This window comes from Rhinopithecus bieti, unplaced genomic scaffold (genome assembly GCF_001698545.2).
Source record: "Rhinopithecus bieti isolate Rb0 unplaced genomic scaffold, ASM169854v2 scaffold_59, whole genome shotgun sequence".
Taxonomy (NCBI): Eukaryota; Metazoa; Chordata; class Mammalia; order Primates; family Cercopithecidae; genus Rhinopithecus; species Rhinopithecus bieti.
Window position 1 is genome coordinate 1,534,281 of NW_016803115.1, and position 24,039 is coordinate 1,558,319.

The 24,039-nt window shown below is 38.8% G+C and overlaps 1 protein-coding gene across 10 annotated transcripts in view; it reads left to right on the forward strand.

The window, feature by feature from the left end:
• FBXL13 (F-box and leucine rich repeat protein 13) overlaps window positions 1–24,039 on the forward strand; it is a 303,981-nt gene that overhangs the window by 102,746 nt on the left and 177,196 nt on the right. For all 10 annotated transcript variants that reach the window (XR_001881688.1, XR_001881732.1, XM_017853395.1 and 7 more), the window contains one exon: window positions 4,415–4,547. Coding sequence is in view for 8 of the 10 variants with exons in the window: in XM_017853395.1 (XP_017708884.1) it covers window positions 4,415–4,547 (133 nt within the window). In the remaining 2 variants the exon portion in view is untranslated. The remainder of the gene's footprint in view (window positions 1–4,414; window positions 4,548–24,039) is intronic.

Genomic DNA, 24,039 nt, shown 5'->3' on the forward strand with positions numbered 1-24,039 from the left:
TATCTGTAACATAATTTAGAGATTTATCACTTTAAGCCAGTGGTTCTCAAAGTGTGGTACTGGGACCAGTAGTATCAGCATCACCCAATACCTTGTTGGAAATGCAAATTCTTAGGCTCCATCCCAGACCTACTGAGTCAGAAACTCTTAGGGTAGCAAACAGTAATCTGTTTTAACAACCCCCTAGATGATTCTGATGCACGCTAACGTTCGAGAATCACTGAGTTAAACTAAAAATAAAATTAAGACAGGAATACCTAATTTGTTAGCTAAGATAGGTTTGGTAAGATGAAATCAGTTATTTTCTTGCCATTGTTGCACAGAGTGAGAGTAGTGCAACCGAGAATGGGATGGTGTCCAGATGCAATGTAAAGATGTTGAGTTAACTTATGAAGCTAGAGCCCCTGACACCTTCTCAACTCCTTTTAATTTCTTTGAGTTAAGTTTTAGAGCTTCTACAAAATGGCGCCAGGCCCCCTATTCATAGGTCAGTCTGAGCACGTGATATCATCAGTGCTTCAATCATTAGCACTAAGGAGGGGTTGTGAAGTCAGCTATTGACTGGACTTTAGACAACAGGGAAAATGTTGCCACTGAACGTTGGTTGATGGTGTAAATGACCATGTTTGTTGATATTAAAGTATCTTACAAGAAACAGACAAGAGAAGTTGTTGGGGGACGTGTGGTTTTTTGCTTATTTTTTATTGTTGGCTGAGTCCTCTCCTCAATGTCTCTTTGCAACGAGAAACACAAACATGTTTCAGGTTAAAAAATAGTACTGTGGCAAGAATAGTACATAAGTGCCAGCCTAGGAGTTCATATTAGAAAATGCCAGAGTGTATGTGTTTCTGCATGCATGCAGACACACTAAGAATGTCAAATATGATTTATGTGTTGTTTTAGTCCTATTCCATGCTTTTTAAAATTTATGTACTCCATATTTTGTGTGCTTTGTCATGTCTTTTTGAAGTAATAATAGTAGCTAATATTTATTGAATGCTTTCTTATATGCCAGATGCTACACTAAGTATTTTATTTGCATTTTCTCAGTTTGTCTCTTTAGCCTCCTGAGTTAGGCACTATTATTTTTCCCATTTTACAGATGGAAAAAAAACTAAGCCTTAGTTAAGTCATAGCCAACATGGTTAAATGGCCAGGATGGGATTCACATTCTGATCTGTCTGACTAGAAAGTATGTGCTCTTAATTATCAATTATTTATAAGGGAATGCCAAGTCTGCCATTTGCCTTTCCCCTAACTGGCAGCATAGAATTTCTCCTCTTAAGGTTCTTTAACAATGATATAACCTTGAGCTCTGAGACCCAACTTTCATAAAACACTTGGCATTAACGAGTAATGTTCATGAAGGGTTCGGGTCCAGTAAGTCCTCTAGATACTGTGCATTTTGTCCCTGAATTGAATCAGCCAACCAGAGAGCAGCACACTTGGACTCTATTGCTTTAGATTTTCTCTTTCTGAGTTGTGCTTTTTTGCCCTGAATTCAGCTTTTGTCCAGTGGTTTGTTATATAGAAGTAACTCAATTTATTTAATCTGTCTGCTATCAAAAGACATTTAGGTTGTTTCCTATCTTTTGTTAATAAAATCTTGTGGTGAATGTCCTGTTTCTCAGTGTTTCGTTGTATATATGTATGATTATATTGGCAGGATAAATTCTTAGAAGTAGAATTGTTAAGGCAAAGGTTGGATTCATTTATAATCACAAAATTGGCCAGGCATGGTGGCTCATGCCTCTAATCCCAGCACTTTGGGAGACTGAAGCAGGTGGATCATTTGAGGTCAGGAGTTTGAGACCAGCCTGGCCAACATGGTGAAACCCCGTCTCTACTAAAATACAAAATTAGCCGGGCGTGGTGGCAGGTGCCTGTAATCCCAGCTACTCGGGAGGCTAAGGCAGGAGAATCACTTGAATCCAGGAGGCAGTGGTTGCACTGAGCCAAGATCGTGCCTCTGCACTGCAGCCTGGACAACAGAGCGAGACTCTGTCCCCACTAAAAAATTATATATGTGTATATATATATGTAAAGTCACAAAATTGTGTGGCGTTATGGAGTACTTTTTGCCCCCAAATTTCCTTAGCTCTATTTTTTTTTTTTTAGATGGAGTTTTGCTCTGTCACCTACACTGGAGTGCAGTGGCATGATCTCAGCGCACTGCAACCTCAGCCTCCTGGGTTCAAGCAATTCTCCTGCCTTAGCCTCCTGAGTAGCTGGGATTACAGGTGCACGCTACCACACCTGGCTAATTTTTGTATTTTCAGTAGAGACAGGGTTTCACCATGTTGGTCAGGCTGGTCTCAAACTCCTGACCTCAGGTGATCCGCCCGCCTTGGCCTTCCAAAGTGCTAGGATTATAGGCGTGAGCCACCATGCCAGGCCTATACTTTTTTTTTGTATCTGATATCACATTGTTATTTTAATTTATGTATCTCAACTCACAAGAGAGACTGAACATTATCTTATATGTCAGGAAACCATTTTGCATTTACATTTTTTATCCTAATTTACTATATTTTTATCAGCCAACTCAAATCATTTTTGGGAACAAGCAAAAATGTATGTGTGTATGTGTTGAAATTTCCATACTGTACTAAATAGAACATTCAAACTAACATTTCAGTCTTTTTTTCTGTCTGGAAATGATGTGATGAAGAGCTTTTAGTACTAGATGCTTTAAAATATTTTAAATTTTTACATGAAACAGATCTTATTTCTTTTCAAATAATTTCAACTTTTGTTTTAGATATAACGGGTACATGCTCAGGTTTGTTGCTTGGGAATATCATGTGATGCTAAGGTTTGGGGTACAGATTCCATTATCCAGATAGTGAGCATAGTACCCAATAGGTAGTTTTTCTAAACCAGCCCGCACCTTCCAGTAGTCCACATAAATATGCAGATGTGCTCCCATATTTATGTTTGGGTATGCTCAATGTTTAGCTTCCACTTATAAGTAAGAACATGCAGTATTTAGTTTTCTGCTTCTGCATTAATTTGTTTGGGATGATGGCCTCTAGCTCCATCTGTGTTGCTGCAAAGGACATGATTTCATTCTTTTTTATGGCTATGCAGTATTCTGTCGTGTATATCTACCACTTTTTCTTTATTCGATGTACTATTGATTAAATATGTGGTTGATTCCACATCTTTGCTATTGTGAGTAACACAGAGATGAACATATGAGTGCATGTGTCTTTTTGGTAGAATGATTTATTTTTCTTTGGATATTTACCCAGTAATGGGATTACTGGGTTGAATGGTAGCTCTGTTTTTAAGTTCTTTGAGAAATCTCCGGACTGCTTCCCACAGTGGTTAGATTAATTTACATTCCCACCAATGGTGTATATAAGTGTTCTCTTTTCTCCACAACTTTGCCAGAGTCTGTTGTTGTGTGACTTTTTAATAATAACCATTCTGAGCCGGGCATGGTGGCTCACACCTGTAATCCCAGCACTTTGGGAGGCCGAGGCGGGCGGATCATGAGGTCAAGAGATCAAGACCATCCTGACCAACCTGGTGAAACCCTGTCTCTACTAAAAATGCAAAAAGTAGCTGGGCGTGGTGGCATGCGCCTGTAGTCCCAGCTACTCAGGAGACTGAGGCAGGAGAACCGCTTGAGCCTGGGAGGCAGAGGTTGCAGTGAGCTGAGCTGAGATTGTGCCACTGCACTCCAGTCGGGCGACAGAGCAAGACTCTGTCTAAAAAAAAAAAAAAAAAAAAAGTCATTCTGACTGGTATGAGACAGTATCTTTTTTTTCATGGCAGAGTCTTGCTCTGTCATCCAGGCAAGAGTGCATTGGTCTAATCTCAGCTCACTGCAACCTCCACTTGTCAGGTTCAGGCAATTCTCATGCCTTGGCCTCCCCAGTAGCTGGGACTCCAGGCGTGCACCACCACCCCTGGCTAATTTTTGTATTTCTAGTAAAGATGGGGTTTTGCCATGTTGGCTAGGCTCGTCTTGAACTCATGGCCTCAAGTGATCCGCCACTTTGGACTCCCAAAGTGCTGGGATTACAGGCATGAGCCACTGCGCCTGATCTCATTGTGATTTCAATTTGCATTTATCTGATAATGATGTGGAGCATTTTCTCATCTGTTTCTTGGCCACTTGTATTTCTTCTTTGAGAAGTGTCTGTTCATGTTCTTTGCCTATTTTTATGGGGTTGTTTTTGCTTGTTGATTTAAGTTCCCTATAGATTCTGGATATTAGGACTTTGTTGGATGCATAGTTTGCAAATATTCTTTCTCATTCTGTAGGTTGTCTGTCTGCTTCATTGATAGTTTCTTTTGCTGTACGGAAGTTCTTTAGTTAGGTCACGTTTGTCTATTATTGTTTTTGTTGCAATTGTTTTTGGGGACTTTCTCATTTCTTAATGCATTTTGTTTATTCTTTTAGATTGATTTTTCCACAGTGAAAAATGTGATTCCAGATAAATATATACTGTCTACTTTGCAAAGGTGGCGTTTAAATATGCTGCGTTTGAATTTTCGTGGTTGTCTTCTCCGACCCAAAACTTTCAGATCTGTCAGTAAGTATGTTCATTACAACTCTTTGTCTTGCTTTCCTGTATCACAATTAAACAAATATACAGAAAAGCATAGATTAGAAAGGAAACTTCAGTGACAGTTTTAGGTCATAAGGATACCAATTATAACCATTTAAAAAGTTTATAATATAGTACAGCTTTTACTGTATTGTGTGCCCTGGGAGTTGGTTCTTTGTCTATTCTGTGTTTTTTTTTTTTTTTTTTTTTTTTTTTGAGACAGAGTAAAGGCTGGAGTGCAGTGGCACGATCTTGGATCACTGCAACCTCTGGCTCCTGGGTTCAAATGATTCTCGTGCCTCAGCCTGCCGAGTAGCTGGGACTACAGGCATGTGCCACCATGCCTGGCCAATTTTTTTGGTATTTTTAGTAGAGACAGAGTTTCACCATGTTGACCAGGCTGGTCTCAAACTCCTGACATCAAGTGATCCACCCGCCTTGGCCTCCAAAAGTGCTGGGATAACAGGAGTGAGCCACTGAGCCCGGCCGGTTCTTTGTCTATTCTTGACTACTCTTTTGGGGTCTAGTATTTGTATATCTATGGATCATCAATTTTTTCTACTAAAAATTATAAAACATACTCTTATTTTTAAAAATCTAACAATAGACAGTAAAACCATCTTTTTTCACCTCCCTCAAACTTATTCACTTAGTCAAAGGCATCCGATGTTATTAGTTTTCTGTTTTTCTAAAATACATTTCTATATATGTGATTAAAAATACACAACTTTACAACATGAAAGGAGTCATATTGTTTTATATTTTCTTTTATGTCCTGAAAATCTCTCCATGTCAGTACATTTAGATTCACTACATTCTTTTTAAATACTGTAAAATTATTTTCTATATTGTAGATGTAACATGCTTTATTTAACCTTCTTCCTTTTGATGGACATTGAGATTATTTACAATTTTTTCCAAACTGACTGCTTTGTACTTCCATTGTGATATTTGTCTTTAATCTATATATCCTTTAACCTATATATTCTTTGAGATGTATTTTCTGTCTATCATATAAGGATTTCTGGAAATGAAAGAAACAGTATATTTCAAAAAAAAGTAGACATTCATATTGACTCCAGATTATCGGGAGAACCCGCTCCCAATGTTTAACAAGGGTTCTTTTTCTATTTCCTGTGTGTCTCGGCTGGGTTGAGAAATAAAGGGAAAGAGCACAAGAGAGAGAAATTTAAAGCTGGGTATCCGGGGGAGACATCACATGTCGGCAGGATCCGTGATGTTCCCCGAACCGTAAAACCAACAAGTTTTTATTAGCGATTTTCAAAAGGGGAGGGAGTGCACGAATAGGGTGTGGATCACAGACGTCACCATCACAAGGTAATAAAATATCACAAAGCAAATGGAGGCAGGGTGAGATCACAGGACCACCAGATGGGGCGAAATTAAAATTGCTAATGAAGTTTCGGGCACGCATTGTCATTGATAACATCTTATCAGGAAACAGGGTTTGAGAGCAGACAACCTATCTGACCAAAATTTATTAGGTGGGAATTTTCCTCCTCCTAATAAGCCTGGGAGGGCTACAGGAGACCGGGGCTTATTTCATCCCTTCGGCTTCGACCATAAAAGACGGCACGCTTCTAAAGGGGGCCGTTCATAGGCCTACCCTCTGGGCGCATTCTCTTTCTCAGGGATGTTCCTTGCTGAGAAAAAGAATTCCGCGATATTTCTCCTATTTGCTTATGAAAGAGGAGAAATATAGCTCTGTTCCATCCGGCTAACCGGCGGCCAGTTCAAAGTTACCTCTCTTGTTCCCTGAACATCGCTGTTATCCTGTTCTTTTTTAAAGATGCCCAGATTTCATATTGTTCAAACACACATGCTCTACAAACAATTTGTGCAGTTGACACAATCACAGGGTCCTGAGGTGACATTCATCCTCTTCAACTGACGAAGAAAATGACGGGATTAAGAGATTAAAGAAAGGCATAGGAAAACACAAGGGTATTGATTGGGGAAGTGATAAGTGTCCATGAAATCTTCACAATTTATGTTCAGAGATTACAGTAAAGACAGTCGTAAGAAATTATAAAAGTATTAATTTGGGGAACTAATAAATGTCCATGAAATCTTCACAATTTATGTTCAGAGATTACAGTAAAGACAGTCGTAAGAAATTATAAAAGTATTAATTTGGGGAACTAATAAATGTCCATGAAATCTTCACAATTTATGTTCAGAGATTACAGTAAAGACAGTCGTAAGAAATTATAAAAGTATTAATTTGGGGAACTAATAAATGTCCATGAAATCTTCACAATTTATGTTCAGAGATTACAGTAAAGACAGTCGTAAGAAATTATAAAAGTATTAATTTGGGGAACTAATAAATGTCCATGAAATCTTCACAATTTATGTTCAGAGATTACAGTAAAGACAGTCGTAAGAAATTATAAAAGTATTAATTTGGGGAACTAATAAATGTCCATGAAATCTTCACAATTTATGTTCAGAGATTACAGTAAAGACAGTCGTAAGAAATTATAAAAGTATTAATTTGGGGAACTAATAAATGTCCATGAAATCTTCACAATTTATGTTCTTCTGCCGCGGCTTCAGCCAGTCTCTCCGTTCGGGGTCCCTGACTTCCTGCAACACCGGATAATGAGAAAGAATGTCAACATAAATGTACAAATACCAGTTGAATAAGTCTAAAGATATTAAAGGGTAAAATGAAGTTGCATGAGAAAGCTATATATTGTATATAAAATCTAATACCATTTGTGTATAACTTTTCAGTTTGCAAAATTATGTATATTTTTACCTTTTATTTTGAAATAATTCCAAACAATATACATTACAATGGATTTTTAAGTACACACACATATAAAAAGCATGCATGAGAAAGAAAAACTCCAAATGCAAGACAGTGATTGTAAAAGTGGATAGAGAGAGTTTAATGGAAAGGGGAAGAAGTGAACAAGGAGTTTCAACTGTGTCTGTACATTTTTTATTGAAAAAAGAAGTTATGCAAAATGGAATAACTCTGATTGCTTATTGCTGGTGCTACACAAAGCTGTAGTTTTTTGTATGATGTTATTGTATCTGACCATGTATTAAGCTTTCTTCTTGGTTTTAATAGTTTGTCAATTGATTTTCTTGAATTTTCTAGGTAGACTGTCATATCTGGAACAGTTTCATTTTCATTCATGCCTATTCTTATCTCTTTTCTCTTTTTCTCATTTTATTACATTGCTTAGGACCTTTTCTGCAATGTTGAAAAGTAGCAGGCATATGCAGGAGTCTTGTTCATGGCTCCTTTTTCATATTTTTCATGAAAATAATGTTAATACATCTTTTAATTTCTGGGATACATCCTGTATGGGGATATAATGCTGTTTTCACCTTTATAGCAACTGTGTCCTGCATGTTCCTCATTCCGTCTGGTTACATCTGCCTTTGGATTTTTAGGAACTATTCGTTTCTGATCCACCAAGGCCATTCTTGCTTTGCCTTCCATGCATGTTATACATTTTTGAAAAAGAAATTCATTCTTGGATTTTGGGCAGGAGAGAGAAGCTGAACGTGTGCTTAGTCTGCCATTTTTAACCAATTTATTATGTTTGTAATAATAAAAATTTAATAAAATAATTATAAACCTTAAAGTGTTAGCCACCCAAACTTGCTCTCTCTGTCTCTGTTTTATTATTATTATTATTATTATACTTTAAGTTCTAGTATACATAGGTATACATGTGTCATGTTGGTTTGCTGCACCCATCAACTCATCATTTACATTAGGTATTTCTCCTAATGCTATCCCTCCCGCAGCCCCCTATCCCCTGATAGGCCCTGGTGTGTGATGTTCCCCACCCTGAGTCCAAGTGATCTCATTGTTCAGTTCCCACCTATGAGTGAGAACATGTGGTGTTTGGTTTTCTGTCCTTGTGATAGGTTGCTCAGAATGATGGTTTCCAGCTTCATCCCTGTCCCTGCAAAGGACATGAACTCATCCTTTTTATGGCTGTATAGTATTCCATGGTGTTATGTGCCACATTTTCTTGATCCAGTCTATCATTGATGGGCATTTGGATTGGTTCCAAGTCTTTGCTATTGTGAATAGTGCTGCAGTAAACATACGTGTGCATGTGTCTTTATAGTAGCATGATTTATAAACCCAGTAATGAATTCAAATGGTAATTCTAGTTCTAGATCCTTGAGGAATCACCATGTCTTCCACAATGGTTGAACTAATTTACACTCCCACCAACAGTGTAAAAGCATTCCTATTTCTCCACATCCTCTCCAGCATCTGTTGTTTCCTGACTTTTTAATGATTGCCTTTCTAACTGGCTTGAGATGGTATCTCATTGTGGTTTTGATTTGCATTTCTCTGATGACCAGTGATGATGAGCTTTTTTTCATGTGTCTGTTGGCTGCATAGATTTCTTCTTTTGAGAAGTGTCTGTTCATATCCTTTGCCCACTTTTTGATGGGGTTTTTTTTTTCTTGTAAATTTGTTTGAGTTCGTTGTAGATTCTGGATATTAGCCCTTTGTCAGATGGATAAATTGTAAAATTTTTCTTCCATTCTGTAGGTTGCCTGTTCACTCTGATGGTAGTTTATTTTTCCGTGCAGAAGCTCTTTAGTTTAATTAGATTCCATGTTTCTGTTTTGGCTTTTGTGGCCATTGCTTTTGGTATTTTAGTCATGAAGTCCTTGCCCATCCATGCCTGTGTCCTGAATGGTATTGCCTAGGTTTTCTTCTAGGGTTTTTATGGTTTTAGGTCAGACATTTAAGTCTTTAATCCATCTTGAATTAATTTTTGTATAAGGTGTAGGGAAGGGATCCAGTTCCAGCTTTCTGCATATGGCTAGCCAGTTTTCCCAACACCATTTATTAAATAGGGAGTCCTTTCCCCATTTCTTGTTTTTGTCAGGTTTGTCAAAGATCAGATGCTTACAGATGTCTGGTGTTATTTCTGAGGCCTCTGTTCTGTTCCATTGGTCTATATATCTGTTTTGGTACCAGTACCATGCTGTTTTGGTTACTGTAGCCTTGTAGCATAGTTTGAAGTCAGGTAGTGTGATGCCTCCAGCTTTGTTCTTTTTGTTTAGGATTGTCTTGGCTATGTGGGCTCTTTTTATGTTCCATATGAACTTTAAAGTAGTTTTTTCTTCTGTGAAGAAAGTCATTGGTAGCTTGATGGGGATGGCATTGAATCTATAAATTACCTTGGGCGGTATGGGCATTTTTGTGATATTGATTCTTCCTATCGATGAGCATGGAATGTTCTTCCATTTGTTTGCATTGTCTTATTTCATTGAGCAGTGGTTTGTAGTTCTCATTGAAGAGGTCCTTCACACCCCTTGTAATTTGTATTCCTAGGTATTTTATTCTCTTTGCAGCAATTGTGAATGGGAGTTCACTCATGATTTGGCTCTCTGTTTGTCTGTTAATGGTGTATAGAAATTCTTGTGATTTTTGCACATTGATTTTGTATCCTGAGGCTGCTGAAGTTGCTTATCAGCTTAAGGAGACTTTGGGCTTCAATGATGGGTTTTTCTAAATACACAGTCTTGTCATTTGCAAACAGAGACAATTTGACTTCCTGTTTTCCTCATTGAATACCCTTTATTTTTTTCTCTTGCCTGATTGCCCTGGCCAGAACTTCCAATACTTGTTGAATAGGAGTGGTGAGAGAGGGCATGATTTGTGTATGTTGAACCAGCCTTGCGTTCCAGGGATGAAGCTGACTTGATCGTGGTGGATAAGTGTTTTGATGTGCTGCTGGATTTGATTTGCCATTATTTTATTGAGGATTTTTGCATCGATGTTTATCAGGGATATTGGNCCCAGATTTCATATTGTTCAAACACACATGCTCTACAAACAATTTGTGCAGTTGACACAATCACAGGGTCCTGAGGTGACATTCATCCTCTTCAACTGACGAAGAAAATGACGGGATTAAGAGATTAAAGAAAGGCATAGGAAAACACAAGGGTATTGATTGGGGAAGTGATAAGTGTCCATGAAATCTTCACAATTTATGTTCAGAGATTACAGTAAAGACAGTCGTAAGAAATTATAAAAGTATTAATTTGGGGAACTAATAAATGTCCATGAAATCTTCACAATTTATGTTCAGAGATTACAGTAAAGACAGTCGTAAGAAATTATAAAAGTATTAATTTGGGGAACTAATAAATGTCCATGAAATCTTCACAATTTATGTTCTTCTGCCGCGGCTTCAGCCAGTCTCTCCGTTCGGGGTCCCTGACTTCCTGCAACACCGGATAATGAGAAAGAATGTCAACATAAATGTACAAATACCAGTTGAATAAGTCTAAAGATATTAAAGGGTAAAATGAAGTTGCATGAGAAAGCTATATATTGTATATAAAATCTAATACCATTTGTGTATAACTTTTCAGTTTGCAAAATTATGTATATTTTACCTTTTATTTTGAAATAATTCCAAACAATATACATTACAATGGATTTTAAGTACACACACATATAAAAGCATGCATGAGAAAGAAAACTCCAAATGCAAGACAGTGATTGTAAAAGTGGATAGAGAGAGTTTAATGGAAAGGGGAAGAAGTGAACAAGGAGTTTCAACTGTGTCTGTACATTTTTTATTGAAAAAAGAAGTTATGCAAAATGGAATAACTCTGATTGCTTATTGCTGGTGCTACACAAAGCTGTAGTTTTTTGTATGATGTTATTGTATCTGACCATGTATTAAGCTTTCTTCTTGGTTTTAATAGTTTGTCAATTGATTTTCTTGAATTTTCTAGGTAGACTGTCATATCTGGAACAGTTTCATTTTCATTCATGCCTATTCTTATCTCTTTTCTCTTTTCTCATTTTATTACATTGCTTAGGACCTTTTCTGCAATGTTGAAAAGTAGCAGGCATATGCAGGAGTCTTGTTCATGGCTCCTTTTCATATTTTCATGAAAATAATGTTAATACATCTTTTAATTTCTGGGATACATCCTGTATGGGGATATAATGCTGTTTTCACCTTTATAGCAACTGTGTCCTGCATGTTCCTCATTCCGTCTGGTTACATCTGCCTTTGGATTTTAGGAACTATTCGTTTCTGATCCACCAAGGCCATTCTTGCTTTGCCTTCCATGCATGTTATACATTTTGAAAAGAAATTCATTCTTGGATTTTGGGCAGGAGAGAGAAGCTGAACGTGTGCTTAGTCTGCCATTTTAACCAATTTATTATGTTTGTAATAATAAAATTTAATAAAATAATTATAAACCTTAAAGTGTTAGCCACCCAAACTTGCTCTCTCTGTCTCTGTTTTATTATTATTATTATTATTATACTTTAAGTTCTAGTATACATAGGTATACATGTGTCATGTTGGTTTGCTGCACCCATCAACTCATCATTTACATTAGGTATTTCTCCTAATGCTATCCCTCCCGCAGCCCCTATCCCCTGATAGGCCCTGGTGTGTGATGTTCCCCACCCTGAGTCCAAGTGATCTCATTGTTCAGTTCCCACCTATGAGTGAGAACATGTGGTGTTTGGTTTTCTGTCCTTGTGATAGGTTGCTCAGAATGATGGTTTCCAGCTTCATCCCTGTCCCTGCAAAGGACATGAACTCATCCTTTTATGGCTGTATAGTATTCCATGGTGTTATGTGCCACATTTTCTTGATCCAGTCTATCATTGATGGGCATTTGGATTGGTTCCAAGTCTTTGCTATTGTGAATAGTGCTGCAGTAAACATACGTGTGCATGTGTCTTTATAGTAGCATGATTTATAAACCCAGTAATGAATTCAAATGGTAATTCTAGTTCTAGATCCTTGAGGAATCACCATGTCTTCCACAATGGTTGAACTAATTTACACTCCCACCAACAGTGTAAAAGCATTCCTATTTCTCCACATCCTCTCCAGCATCTGTTGTTTCCTGACTTTTAATGATTGCCTTTCTAACTGGCTTGAGATGGTATCTCATTGTGGTTTTGATTTGCATTTCTCTGATGACCAGTGATGATGAGCTTTTTTTCATGTGTCTGTTGGCTGCATAGATTTCTTCTTTTGAGAAGTGTCTGTTCATATCCTTTGCCCACTTTTGATGGGGTTTTTTTTTTCTTGTAAATTTGTTTGAGTTCGTTGTAGATTCTGGATATTAGCCCTTTGTCAGATGGATAAATTGTAAAATTTTCTTCCATTCTGTAGGTTGCCTGTTCACTCTGATGGTAGTTTATTTTCCGTGCAGAAGCTCTTTAGTTTAATTAGATTCCATGTTTCTGTTTTGGCTTTTGTGGCCATTGCTTTTGGTATTTTAGTCATGAAGTCCTTGCCCATCCATGCCTGTGTCCTGAATGGTAGTTGCCTAGGTTTTCTTCTAGGGTTTTTATGGTTTAGGTCAGACATTTAAGTCTTTAATCACTTGAATTAATTTATTGTATAAGTGTAGGGAAGGGATCGTTCCGCTTTCTGCATATGGCTAGCCAGTTTTCCCAACACCATTTTTAAATAGGAGTCCTTTCCCCATTTCTCTGTTTTTTCAGTTTGTCAAAAGATCAGATGCTTACAGTGTCTGGTGTTATTTCTGAGGCCTCTGTCTTGTTCCATTGGTCTATATATCTGTTTTGGTCCAGTACCATGCTGTTTGGTTACTGTAGCCTTGTAGGCTAGTTTGAGTCAGGTAGTTTGATGCTCCAGCTTTGTTCTTTTTGTTTAGGATTGTCTTGCCTATGTGGGCTCTTTATGTTCCATATGAACTTTAAAGTAGTTTCTTTCTTCTGTGAAGAAAGTCAATTGGTAGCTTGATTGGGGATGATTGAATCTATAAATTACCTTGGGCGGTATGGCATTTTTGCTTGATATTGATTCTTCCTATCGATGAGCATGGAATGTTCTTCCATTGTTTGCATTGTCTTATTTCATTGAGCAGTGGTTTGTTATTCTCATTGAAGAGGTCCTTCACACCCCTTCGTAATTTGTCTTCCTAGGTATTTTATTCTCTTTGCAGCAATTGTGAATGGAGAGTTCACTCTGATTTTGGCTCTCTGTTGTCTGTTAATTGGTGGTATCAGGAAATCTTGTAGGATTTTGCACATTGATTTTGTATCTGAGGCTCTGCTGAAGTTGTTATCAGGCTTAGGAGACTTTGGGCTTCAATCGATGGTTTTCTAAATACACAGTCTTGTCATTTGCAAACAGAGACATTTGACTTCCTGTTTTCCTCATTGAATACCTATTATTTTTTTTCTCTTGCCTGATTGCCCTGCCGAATTCCCAATACTTGTTGAATAGGAGTGGTGAGAGAGGGCTATGATTGTGTATGTATGAAACCAGCCTTGCGTTCCAGGGCATGAAGCTGAACTTGAATCGTGGTGGATAAGTGTTTGATGTGCTGGCTGGATTGATTTGCCATTATTTTATTGAGGATTTTTGCATCGATGTTTATCAGGGATATTGGTCTAAAATTCTCTTTTTTTGTTGTGTCTCTGCCAGGTTTGGTATCAGGGCATGATGTTGGCTCATAAATGAGTTGGGAGGATTCCCTCTTTTTCTGTTGATTGGAATAGTTTCAGGAGGAATGGTACCAGCTCCTGTTTGTATTTTGGTAGAATTTTGGCTGTGAATCTGCCTGGTCCTGGCTTTTTTTGGTTGCTAGGCTATTCATTTTTGCCTCAATTTCAAGATCCTGTTATTGGTCTATTCAGAGATTCAACTTCTTCCTGGTTTAGTCTTGGGAGGGTGTATGTGTCCAGAAATTTATTGTTCTTCTAGATTTTCTAGTTTATTTGGCATGAGAGGTGTTTATAGTATTCTCTGATATTAGTTTGTATTTCTGTGGGATCAGTGGTGATATCACCTTTATCATTTTTTATTGGTATATTTGATTCTTCTCTCTCTTTCTTCTTTATAGTCTTGCTATCGGTCTATCAATTCTGCTTGATCTTTTTAAAAAACAAACTCGGCGGGCGTCGTGGCTCATGCCTGTAATCCAGCACTTTGGGAGGCCAAGGCGGGTGTACAAGGTCAGGAGATCAAGGACCATCCTGGCCTACACGATTGGAAAACCCCATTTCTTACTAAAAATACAAAACAATTAGTCGGGCATGGTGGTGGGACCGTGAGTCCCAGCTACTTGGAGAGGCTGAGGCAGGAGAAATGGTGTGAACCCAGAAGGCGGAGCTCTGGAGTGAGCTGAGATCGCCCACTGCACTCCAGCTGGGGCGCCAGAGCAAGACTCCATTTTGTAGGGTTTTTTGTGTGTCTATCTCTTTCGTTTGCTCTGATTTAGTTATTTCTTGCCTTCTGCTAGGTTTTAATTTGTTTGCATTGATCTCTAGTTCTTTTATTGTGATGTTAGGTGTCGATTTTAGATCTTCCAGCTTTCTCTTGTGGGCATTTAGTGCTATAATTTCCCTTCTACACACTGCTTTAAATTTGTCCCAGAGATTCTGGTACATTGTGTCTTTTGTTCCTCATTGGTTTCAAAGAACATGTTTATTTCTGCGCCATTTCGTGTTATCTACCAGTAGTCATCAGGAACAAGTTTGTTCAGTTTCCATGAAGTTTGTGAAATTTTGAGTGAGTTTCTTCATCCTGATTCTATTTGTCGTATGTGGTCTGAGAGAGGGGGGGGGGTGACAATTTGTTGTGAATTTCTTTCTTTTACTTTGCTGAGGAGTGCTTTATTTCCAAATTATGTGGTCAATTTTAGAATAAGTGTGATGTTGTGCTGGAAGAATGTATATTCTTGTTGTTTGGGATGGAGAGTTCTGTAGTTGTCTTTAGGTCTGTTGTTGCACAGCTGAGTTCAGGTCCTGGATGTCCTTGTTAACCTTCTCTCTTCATTGATCTATCTAATTATTGACAGTGGGGTGGTTGAAGTTCCATTATTATTGTGTGGGAGTCTAAGTCTTCTTTGTAGGTCTCTACAGGACTTGCTTTATGAAGTCTGGGAGTGTCCTGATTGGGTGCATATATATTTATATGTTAGCTCTTCTTGTTGATTGATCCCTTTACATTATGTAATGGCCTCTTTGTCTCTTTAATCTTTGTTGGGTTTATAAGGTCTGTTTTATCAGAGACTAGGATTGCAACCCCTGCTTTTTTTGCTTTCCATTTGCTTGGTAGATTTTACCTCCATCCCTTTATTTATGGACCTGTGTGCATCTTTTCACCATGAGATGGGTCTCCTGAATACAGCACACTGATGGGTCTTGACTATCCAATTTGCCAGTCTGTATCTTTTAATTGGGGCATTTAGCCCATTTATATTTAAAGTTAATATTTTGTATGTTAATTTGGTCCTGTCATTATGATATTTGCTGGTTATTTTGCCTGTTAATTGATGCAGTTTCTTCATCTCAGTGATGGTCTTTACAATTTGGCATATTTTTGCAGTGGCTGGTACCAGTTGTTTCTTTCCATGTTTAGTGCTTCCTTCAGGAGCTCTTGTAAGGCAGGCTTGGTGGTGACAAAATCTCTCAGCATTTGCTTGTCTGTAAAGGATCTTATTTCTCCTTCACTTATGAAGCTTAGTTTGGCTGGATATGAAATTCTGGGTCGAAAATTATTTTAAGAATGGTAAAGTGCAGTATTTGGGCAGGAGTGCCCCGTTTTTCCAGGTAGTCTGTCACAGCTTCCCTTGGCTAGGAAAGGGAAATCTCCTGATCCCTTGCACTTCTCGGGTGAGGCAACGCCTTGCGCTGCTCTGGCTCGCCCTGTGTGGGCTCCACCCACTGACCAACCAGTCCCAGTGAGATGAACCAGGTGCCTCAGCTGGAAATGCAGAAATCACCCGTCTTCTGCATCGATCACATTGGGAGCTGCAGACAAGAGCTGTTCCTATTCGGCCATCTTGGAATACCCCTTGTCTCTCGGTTTGTCTGTCCCTCTTTCCCTATGTGTGTGTACACACATATATACACATATGAAATATACATAGGAAATATACTATTAAATAAATCTACATTTTCTGAAGGAAGGAAATGGACTCAAGATGCAACATTCAGGGTTTCAGTTTGACCTAAGATTTTCATGATAGCAATGGTAGTTGAATAGCGGAATGAGTTTCTGAGAAATAGCAAGGCATGCTTATCTGGAAGCTTTTGTTTATTGAGGTACATTTTATGTAACATAAAATTCACCTTTTTAACCATTTTAAAGAGTACAAGTCAGTGGTTTTTATTATATTAACAATGTTGAGCAACCATCACTATTTAATTCTAGACCATTTTCATCAGCCCAAAGAGAAGGCTCATACCCATTCTGCCTTTTGTTTCTTTTCTTACACAATTGCTCATTGAGGAAGCTCCTATATATTCCTACTTTGCTGAGTGTTGTTATAAAAGGGTAATGGGATTTTGTCAAATGCCTTTTCTGAGTCAACTGAAATGGTTTTCCCCTCCTTCCTTCTATTAATGTCATGTATATTACGTTGATTGATTTTTTTTGTCTGTTGAACCACCCTTGAATTCCTGAGATCAGTCTCGCTTGTTCGTACATCATGGTGTATAATCCTTTTAATATGCTGCTGGACTCTGTTTGCTAATTTTTTTTTTTTTTTGAGACAGAGTCTCCTTCTGTCGCCCAGGCTGGAGTGCAGTGGCCCGATCGCAGCTCACTGCAAGCTCCGCCTCCTGGGTTCACGCCATTCTCCTGCCTCAGCCTCCCGAGTAGCTGGGACTACAGGCACCCGCCACCTCATCCAGCTGGGTTTTTTTTTTTTGGTATTTTTTAGTAGAGACGGGGTTTCACTGGGTTAGCCAGGATGATCTCAGTCTCCTGACCTCGTGATCCGCCCGTCTCGGCCTCCCAAAGTGCTGGGATTACAGGCTTGAGCCACCGTGCCTGGCTGCTAATATTTTTAAAAGGATATTTGCATCTATATTTAAAAGGAATATTACTCTGTAGTTTTTCCTTCTTGTGGTGTCTTTGGCTTCCTTATCGGGATAATATTGGCTTCTTCGAATGAGGTAGGAGGTATTTTTTTGGGAAGAGTTTGAGGATTAATGTTTGGTTTAAGGTTTGAGGATTAAATGTTTGGTAAAATTTGCCCATGAAGCCATCTGGTCCTAGGCTCTCTCTTGGAGGTTTTTTGTTTGTTTGTTTGTTTTGAGATGGATTCTCGCTCTGTCACCCAGGCTGGAGTGCAGTGGTGCCATCTTGGCTCACTGGAACCTCTGCCTTCCGGGTTCAAGCGACTCTTCTGCCTCAACCTCCTGAGTAGCTGAGATTACAGGTGAGTGCCATCATGCCTGGATAATTTTTGTATTTTGAATAGAGACAGGGTTTTGCTACATTGGCCAGGTTGGTCTTGAACTGCTGACCTCAAGTGATCCACCTGCCTCAGTCTCCTAAAGTGCTGAGATTACAGGCATGAGCCTGGCCTTGTTGAAGGTTTTTTGATTGCTGATTTAGTATTTTTATGTATTATAGTGCTATTTAGATTTTCTGTTTCTTCTCGAGTCAGTTTTGGTAGTTCGTGTGTTTCTAGGAATTTGTCAATTCCGTGTAGTTTATCTAATTTGTTGGGGTACAACAGTTCATAATATTCTCTTATGATCCTTTTTACTTCTGTAAAGTCAGTACTAATGTACCCACTTTCATTTCTAATTTTAGTAATATTAGTCTTTCTTTTTGTTTTCCTGGTCAGTCTAGGTAAAGGTTTGCAAATTTTGTTGATTATTTCAAGAAACCAACTGTTTGGTTCTTTTTTCATTGTTGTAAAAAATATATAACAAAAATTACCATTTTAACCACTTTTATGTGTACAGTTCTGTAGCATTAAGTATATTCACGTTCTTGTGCAACCATCATCACTGATGCATCTCCAGAACTTTTTCAGCTCACAAAACTGATAGTTTGTACCCATTAAGTACTAAATCCTCTTTTCTCCCTCCTCCTGGGTCCTGGCAATCACCATTCTACTTTCCATCTCTGTGGATTTGATGACTCTAGGTGCCTATAAGTGGAATCAAACAATAATTGTTCTTTTGTGCCTAGCTTACTTCACTTAGCACAGTATCATCAGGGTTTACTCCTTTTAGCATGTGTCAGAATTTCCTTTTTAAGGGTAAATAATATTTTATTTTATGTAATACCACATTTTGTTTATCCATTCTTCCAATAATAGACACTAAAGTTGCTTCAATCATTTAGGCATTGCAAATAGTAGTACTATAAATATGGATATTCAAAAAAAACTTATTTTTGTTAATTCTCTATTTTCTATTTTCTGTTTTGCTTATCTCCACTCCATTTTTTTTTTTTTTTCTTTTTTGGTGAGAGGGTCTCACTCTGTTTCCCAGGCTGGAGTACACTGGCATGATCACAGCTCACTGCAGCCTCAATCTGTTGGGCTTAAGTGATCCTTCCACCTCCCACCTAAGTAGCTAGGACTACAGGTGGCCACACCTGGCTAATTAAAAAAAAAATTTTGTAGAGACGGGATCTGACTGTGTTACCCAGGCTGGTCTTGAACTCCTGAAGTCAAGAGATCCTCCTGCCTCAGCCTCCCAAAATGCTAAGATTACAGGTGTGAGCCACTGCACCCAGTCCACGTCAGTCTTTATTATTCTGGTTGACGTGGGTTTTGTTTGCTCTTCTAGTTTCTTCAGGTTAAAAGTTAGGTTATTGATTTAAGAACTTTCTTTTCTTTTATTCTTTTTTTAAAATTAACATTTATTTAGAGATGGAGTCTTGCTCTGTTGCCCAGGCTGGAGTGCAGTGGCTTGATCTTGGCTCACTGCAACCTCTGCTAGTAGAGATGGGGTTTCACCATGTTGGCCAGGCTGCTTTCGATCTCCTGACCTCAGGTGATCTACCCGCCTTGGCCTCTCAAACTGCTAGGATTACAGGTGTGAGCCACTGCGCCCAGCCATAAACTTTATTCTTAAGAGAAATTTCAGGTTCTCAGCAAAATTGAGCAAAAGGTATAGAGATTTCCCATATACTTCCTTCCCTGACACATACATAGCCTCCCCACTATCAACATTACCAACAAGAATGACACACTTGTTACAATTGGTGAAGCTATATTTACACATCATTATCACCCAAAGTCCATACTTTATATAGGATTCACTCTTAGTGTTGTATATTGTATGACTTTGGACAAATTTACAGTGATATTTGTGTTCGCCATTATAATATTGTACTGAGTAGTTTCATTCCTTTAGGAATCCTCTGTGCTGTGCCTGGTCATCCCTCCTCACCCTGCTAGTTCCTGACAACCACCACTCTTTTTATTTTCTACATAGTTTTGCCTTTTCTGGAATGTCATATAGTTGGAATCATACGGTATGTAGCGTTTTCAGATGGGCTTCCTTCACTTATTAATGTGCACTTAAATTTCTTTTATGTCTTTTCACAGCTTGATAGATCATTTTTTTAGTGCTGAATAATATTCCATTGTCTGAATGTACCACCAATTTACTAACTCACCTATCGAAAGACATCTTGGTTCTTTCCAAGTTTGAGCAAATATGAATAAAGTTGTTATAAACATTTGTGTGCAGGTTTTTGTATAGACAGAAGGTTTCAACTCCTTTGGGTAGATACCAAGGAACATGAATGCTGGATTGTATGGTAAGGGTATGTGCTGTTTTGTAAGAAAGTGCCAAACTGTCTTCCAAAGTTGGCTGTACCATTTTGCATTCTCATCAGCAATGAATGGGAGTTTCTGTTGCTCCACATCCTCATCAGCAATGAATGGGAATTCCTGTTGCTCTACATCCTCATCAGCATTTGGTGCTGTCACTGTTCTGGATTTTGGCCATGCTAATAGGTGTGTGGGGGTATCTCATTACTGTTTTAATTTACATTTCCCTGATGACATTTGTTATGGAGCATCTTCTCATATGCTTCTATCTTTCTGGTGAGGTGTCTGTTAAGGTCTTTGGCCCATTTTTAACCAGGTTGTTTTCTTACTGTTTTGTTTTTGTTTTTGTTTTGAGACAGAGACTTGCTCGTTCGCTCAGACTGGAGTACTGTGGTGCAATCTTGGCTCACTGCAACCACACCTCCCCAGTCAAGCAATTCTCATGCCTCAATCTCCTGAGTAGCTGGGATTACAGGTGTGCACCAGCATGCCTGGCTAATTTTTGGAGTTTCAGTAGAGATGGGATTTTACCATGTTGGCCAGGCTGGTCTTGAACTCCTGACGTCAAGTGATTTGCCTGCCTCAGCCTCCTGAAGTGGTGGGATTACAGGTGTGAGCCACCATGCCCAGCCTGGATTGTGAAGTTTTAACCACTATACATAAGATAATATATGTATCTGAGGTCAAGATAGCCTGTAAACATTTTCTTTGTTTAAATTTTTAATATTTTGTGTCTAAAATATATTTCACATAGTATTTATCTGGAAGTGTACTTCTTAGTACCATTGTCTTCATCACAGAAACAACTGAGCATTCAAGCCTGAGTAGACCTTGATCTTTTTTAAGGAAGCAAAGGTAATGTCTGTCTTAACTTAGTAATATTTTTAATTTACTGAAAATTATTTAATCAAACCCATTTTAATTCCAGCAAACTTGAGTGTATCAAAGATCAAAACCATTCTTAACACATGGACACATAGAGGGGAATGATGGACAGTGGGGCTTACTGGAGGGTGGAGGGTGGAGGGTGGAGGAGGGGAGGATCAGCAAAATAACTAACACATACTAGGCTTAATACCTGGGTGACTAAATAATCTATACAACAAACCCCCGTGACATGAGTTTACCTATATAACAAACCTAATACATGTACCCTTGAAACTGAAATAAAAGTTAAAAAAAAATTTTCAGAGATGTTTTAGTTTTTCTATTGTTTCTCCTGCCCCACCCCCACCCCCTACCCCAGCTAAGATCAGTTCATCTATTGGTGTGTGGAGAATTACACACATTTCTGGGAAGATTGGTTTTCTGACAGTTAGATTGAAGATAAATTTTGGCTGCTCTTTTGGGCTGTGTGGCTGACTGAACACAACAGTTGTAATCCTTATACCAGTAAAATTTTAGAAAATTAACTGTAGAATGTTATCTTAAATATTTAAGGCAGGGTACAGTGCCAAGGCACGTGGATCACTTGAGGCCAGGAGTTTGAGCCCAGCCTGGCCAACATGATGAAACCTTGTCTTACTAAAACTACAAAAATTAGCCAGGTGTGGTGACGTGCGACTGTGGTTCTAGCTAGTTGGACGGCTGAGACATGAGAATTGCTTGAACCCGTGAGGTGGAGGTTACAGTGTGCCAAGATCATGCCACTGCATTTCAGCTTGGGTGACGGAGCAAGACTGTGTCAGAAAAGAAAAAAAAAAAAAAAAAAAGGCTGGGCGTGGTGGCTCATACCTGTAATCCCAGCACTTTGGGAGGCCGAGGCAGGCGGATCACGAGGTCAAGAGATTGAGAGCATCCTGGCTAACACGGTGAAACCCTGTCTCTACTAAAAATACAAAAAATTAGCTGTGCATGGTGGCGGGTGCCTATAGTCCCAGCTACTTGGGAAACTGAGGCAGGAGAATTGCTTGAACCCGGGGGGTAGAGGTTGTAGTGAGCCGAAATAGCGCCACTGCACTCCAGCCTGGGCGACAGTATGAGACTCTGTGTCAAAAAAAAAAAAAAAAATCCTTAAAAGACAGATGAGGGCACAGACTTACAGATTTTAGACAAGTAGATTCTCATTATTGTCCAGGCACGGTGGTCCTATAATCCCAGCACTTTGGGAAGCTGAGGTGGGCGGATCATTTGAGGTCAGGAGTTTGAGACCAGCTTGGCCAACATGGTGAAACTCTGTCTCTACTAAAAATATAAAATTTAGCCAGGCGTGTTGGCGGGTGCCTGTAATCCCAGCTACCCGGGAGACTGAGGCAGGAGAATCACTTGAACCCGGGAGGCAGAGGTTGTGGTGAGGCAAGATGGTGCCATTGCACTCCTGCCTGGGTGACAGACAGAGGGAGGCTCCAACTCAAAAAAAAAACATATCTTCATTACTGAATCCCTTCGATTTGCCAATTTGCCGGAGCAGGAGACTCAAGATTTCTCAGAAACAGACATGAATTGATCCAGGGTATAGGCTCCAGAGGATGGAATGCTGAATGAGTGAAAAGCAGTGCTGCTTAAAGTTGAGTATCTTTTTCAAGTAACTAGGCATTAGGTCACAGCCAACTCAGGACTCAGGAGGACTCTATTTATAGTAAATCTTATTTACTTCAGAAAAATCAGAGAATCTTACGACTAGGAAAGGTTGTTTTGTTTTGTTTTGTTTTTAACTTATTTTATACAAATACCCAAGTGATACATACATTCAAATATGTATATCTCAGGACAGTAGTAATTTTTAATACCATAAAATATACTGATTTTTGTAACCTTATGAACTTGTATTGTCTGTCGTAAAAAAGAGACATCCAAAGGCAAGTTACTAGAGTAACTGTCAAGTAAGAAATTGGTGGAAGAGGAAGTGTCTAATTGTTCATTCCATCATGAATCAACTACACTTCCCTGAAAAAGTTTAACTCCGATGTAGAAAAGGGGCAAATCTTAAGGTTTGAAAATACACTTTGGTCTTGACCCTGAGAGATGTTAGGAATGCCTACTGACTTACTTTTGGATGTCCTGGATTAATTCCTGTTTTGATGTGTTCAGGAGCTTTATTTCCAAATACATCCCTGGGGATTAAATTGAATATAAAAATCAACGAATAAAATCCCTAACTAGCCTCTAAAAATTATACCAGAGAACAACTTGGGCCGTGTCTCTGAATCAAGTTTCATCTCATTTCATTCCAGAATCCTCTTGCCTCCAATATGATTCTCTTGTCACACCAGGCTTTTTCCATCATCAAATCTTGGCTCTTTCAGGTCCTATGTCCTTAAAATTCCACTCTGATGCTCATGAACATAATAAATGAATTTATAAATAAATGAACTTGTTACATCTCTCTGGTAACATTTGAAATGTAATAGCTGGCTTTCATGCCTCATAGTGAACAATGTAGGGATTTGCATGAAGAAGTAATGTCTCTAAGTCCCCACCTCTGACCCAAACCACTGGGTGGAGTGGTTAGAACCTCACAATCCAGTCCAGGCTCAGTGGCTCATGCCTGTAATCCCAGAACTTTGGAAGCTGAGGTGAGCAGAACACCTGAGGTCAAGAGTTCGAGACCAGCCTGGCCAACATGGCAAAACCCCCGTCTCTACTAAAAATACAAAAATTATCTGGGTGTGGTGGCGGGCGCCTGTAATCCCAGCTACTTGGGAGGCTGAGGCAGGAGAATCGCTTGAACCCAGGAGGCGAAGGCTACAGTGAGCCGAGATTGCACCACTGCATTCCAGACTGGATGACAGAGCGAAACTCTGTCTCAAAAAATAAATAAATAAATAAATAAATAAATAAATAAATAAATAAATAAAATAAAAATAGAACCTCACAATCCAGAGTTATTTACTGAAGCATTAGCTCTGGCAGTTCTTCCGGCTTCCCATTCTCTTTGTTTCCTGTATATAAATACAGATCGAAATGT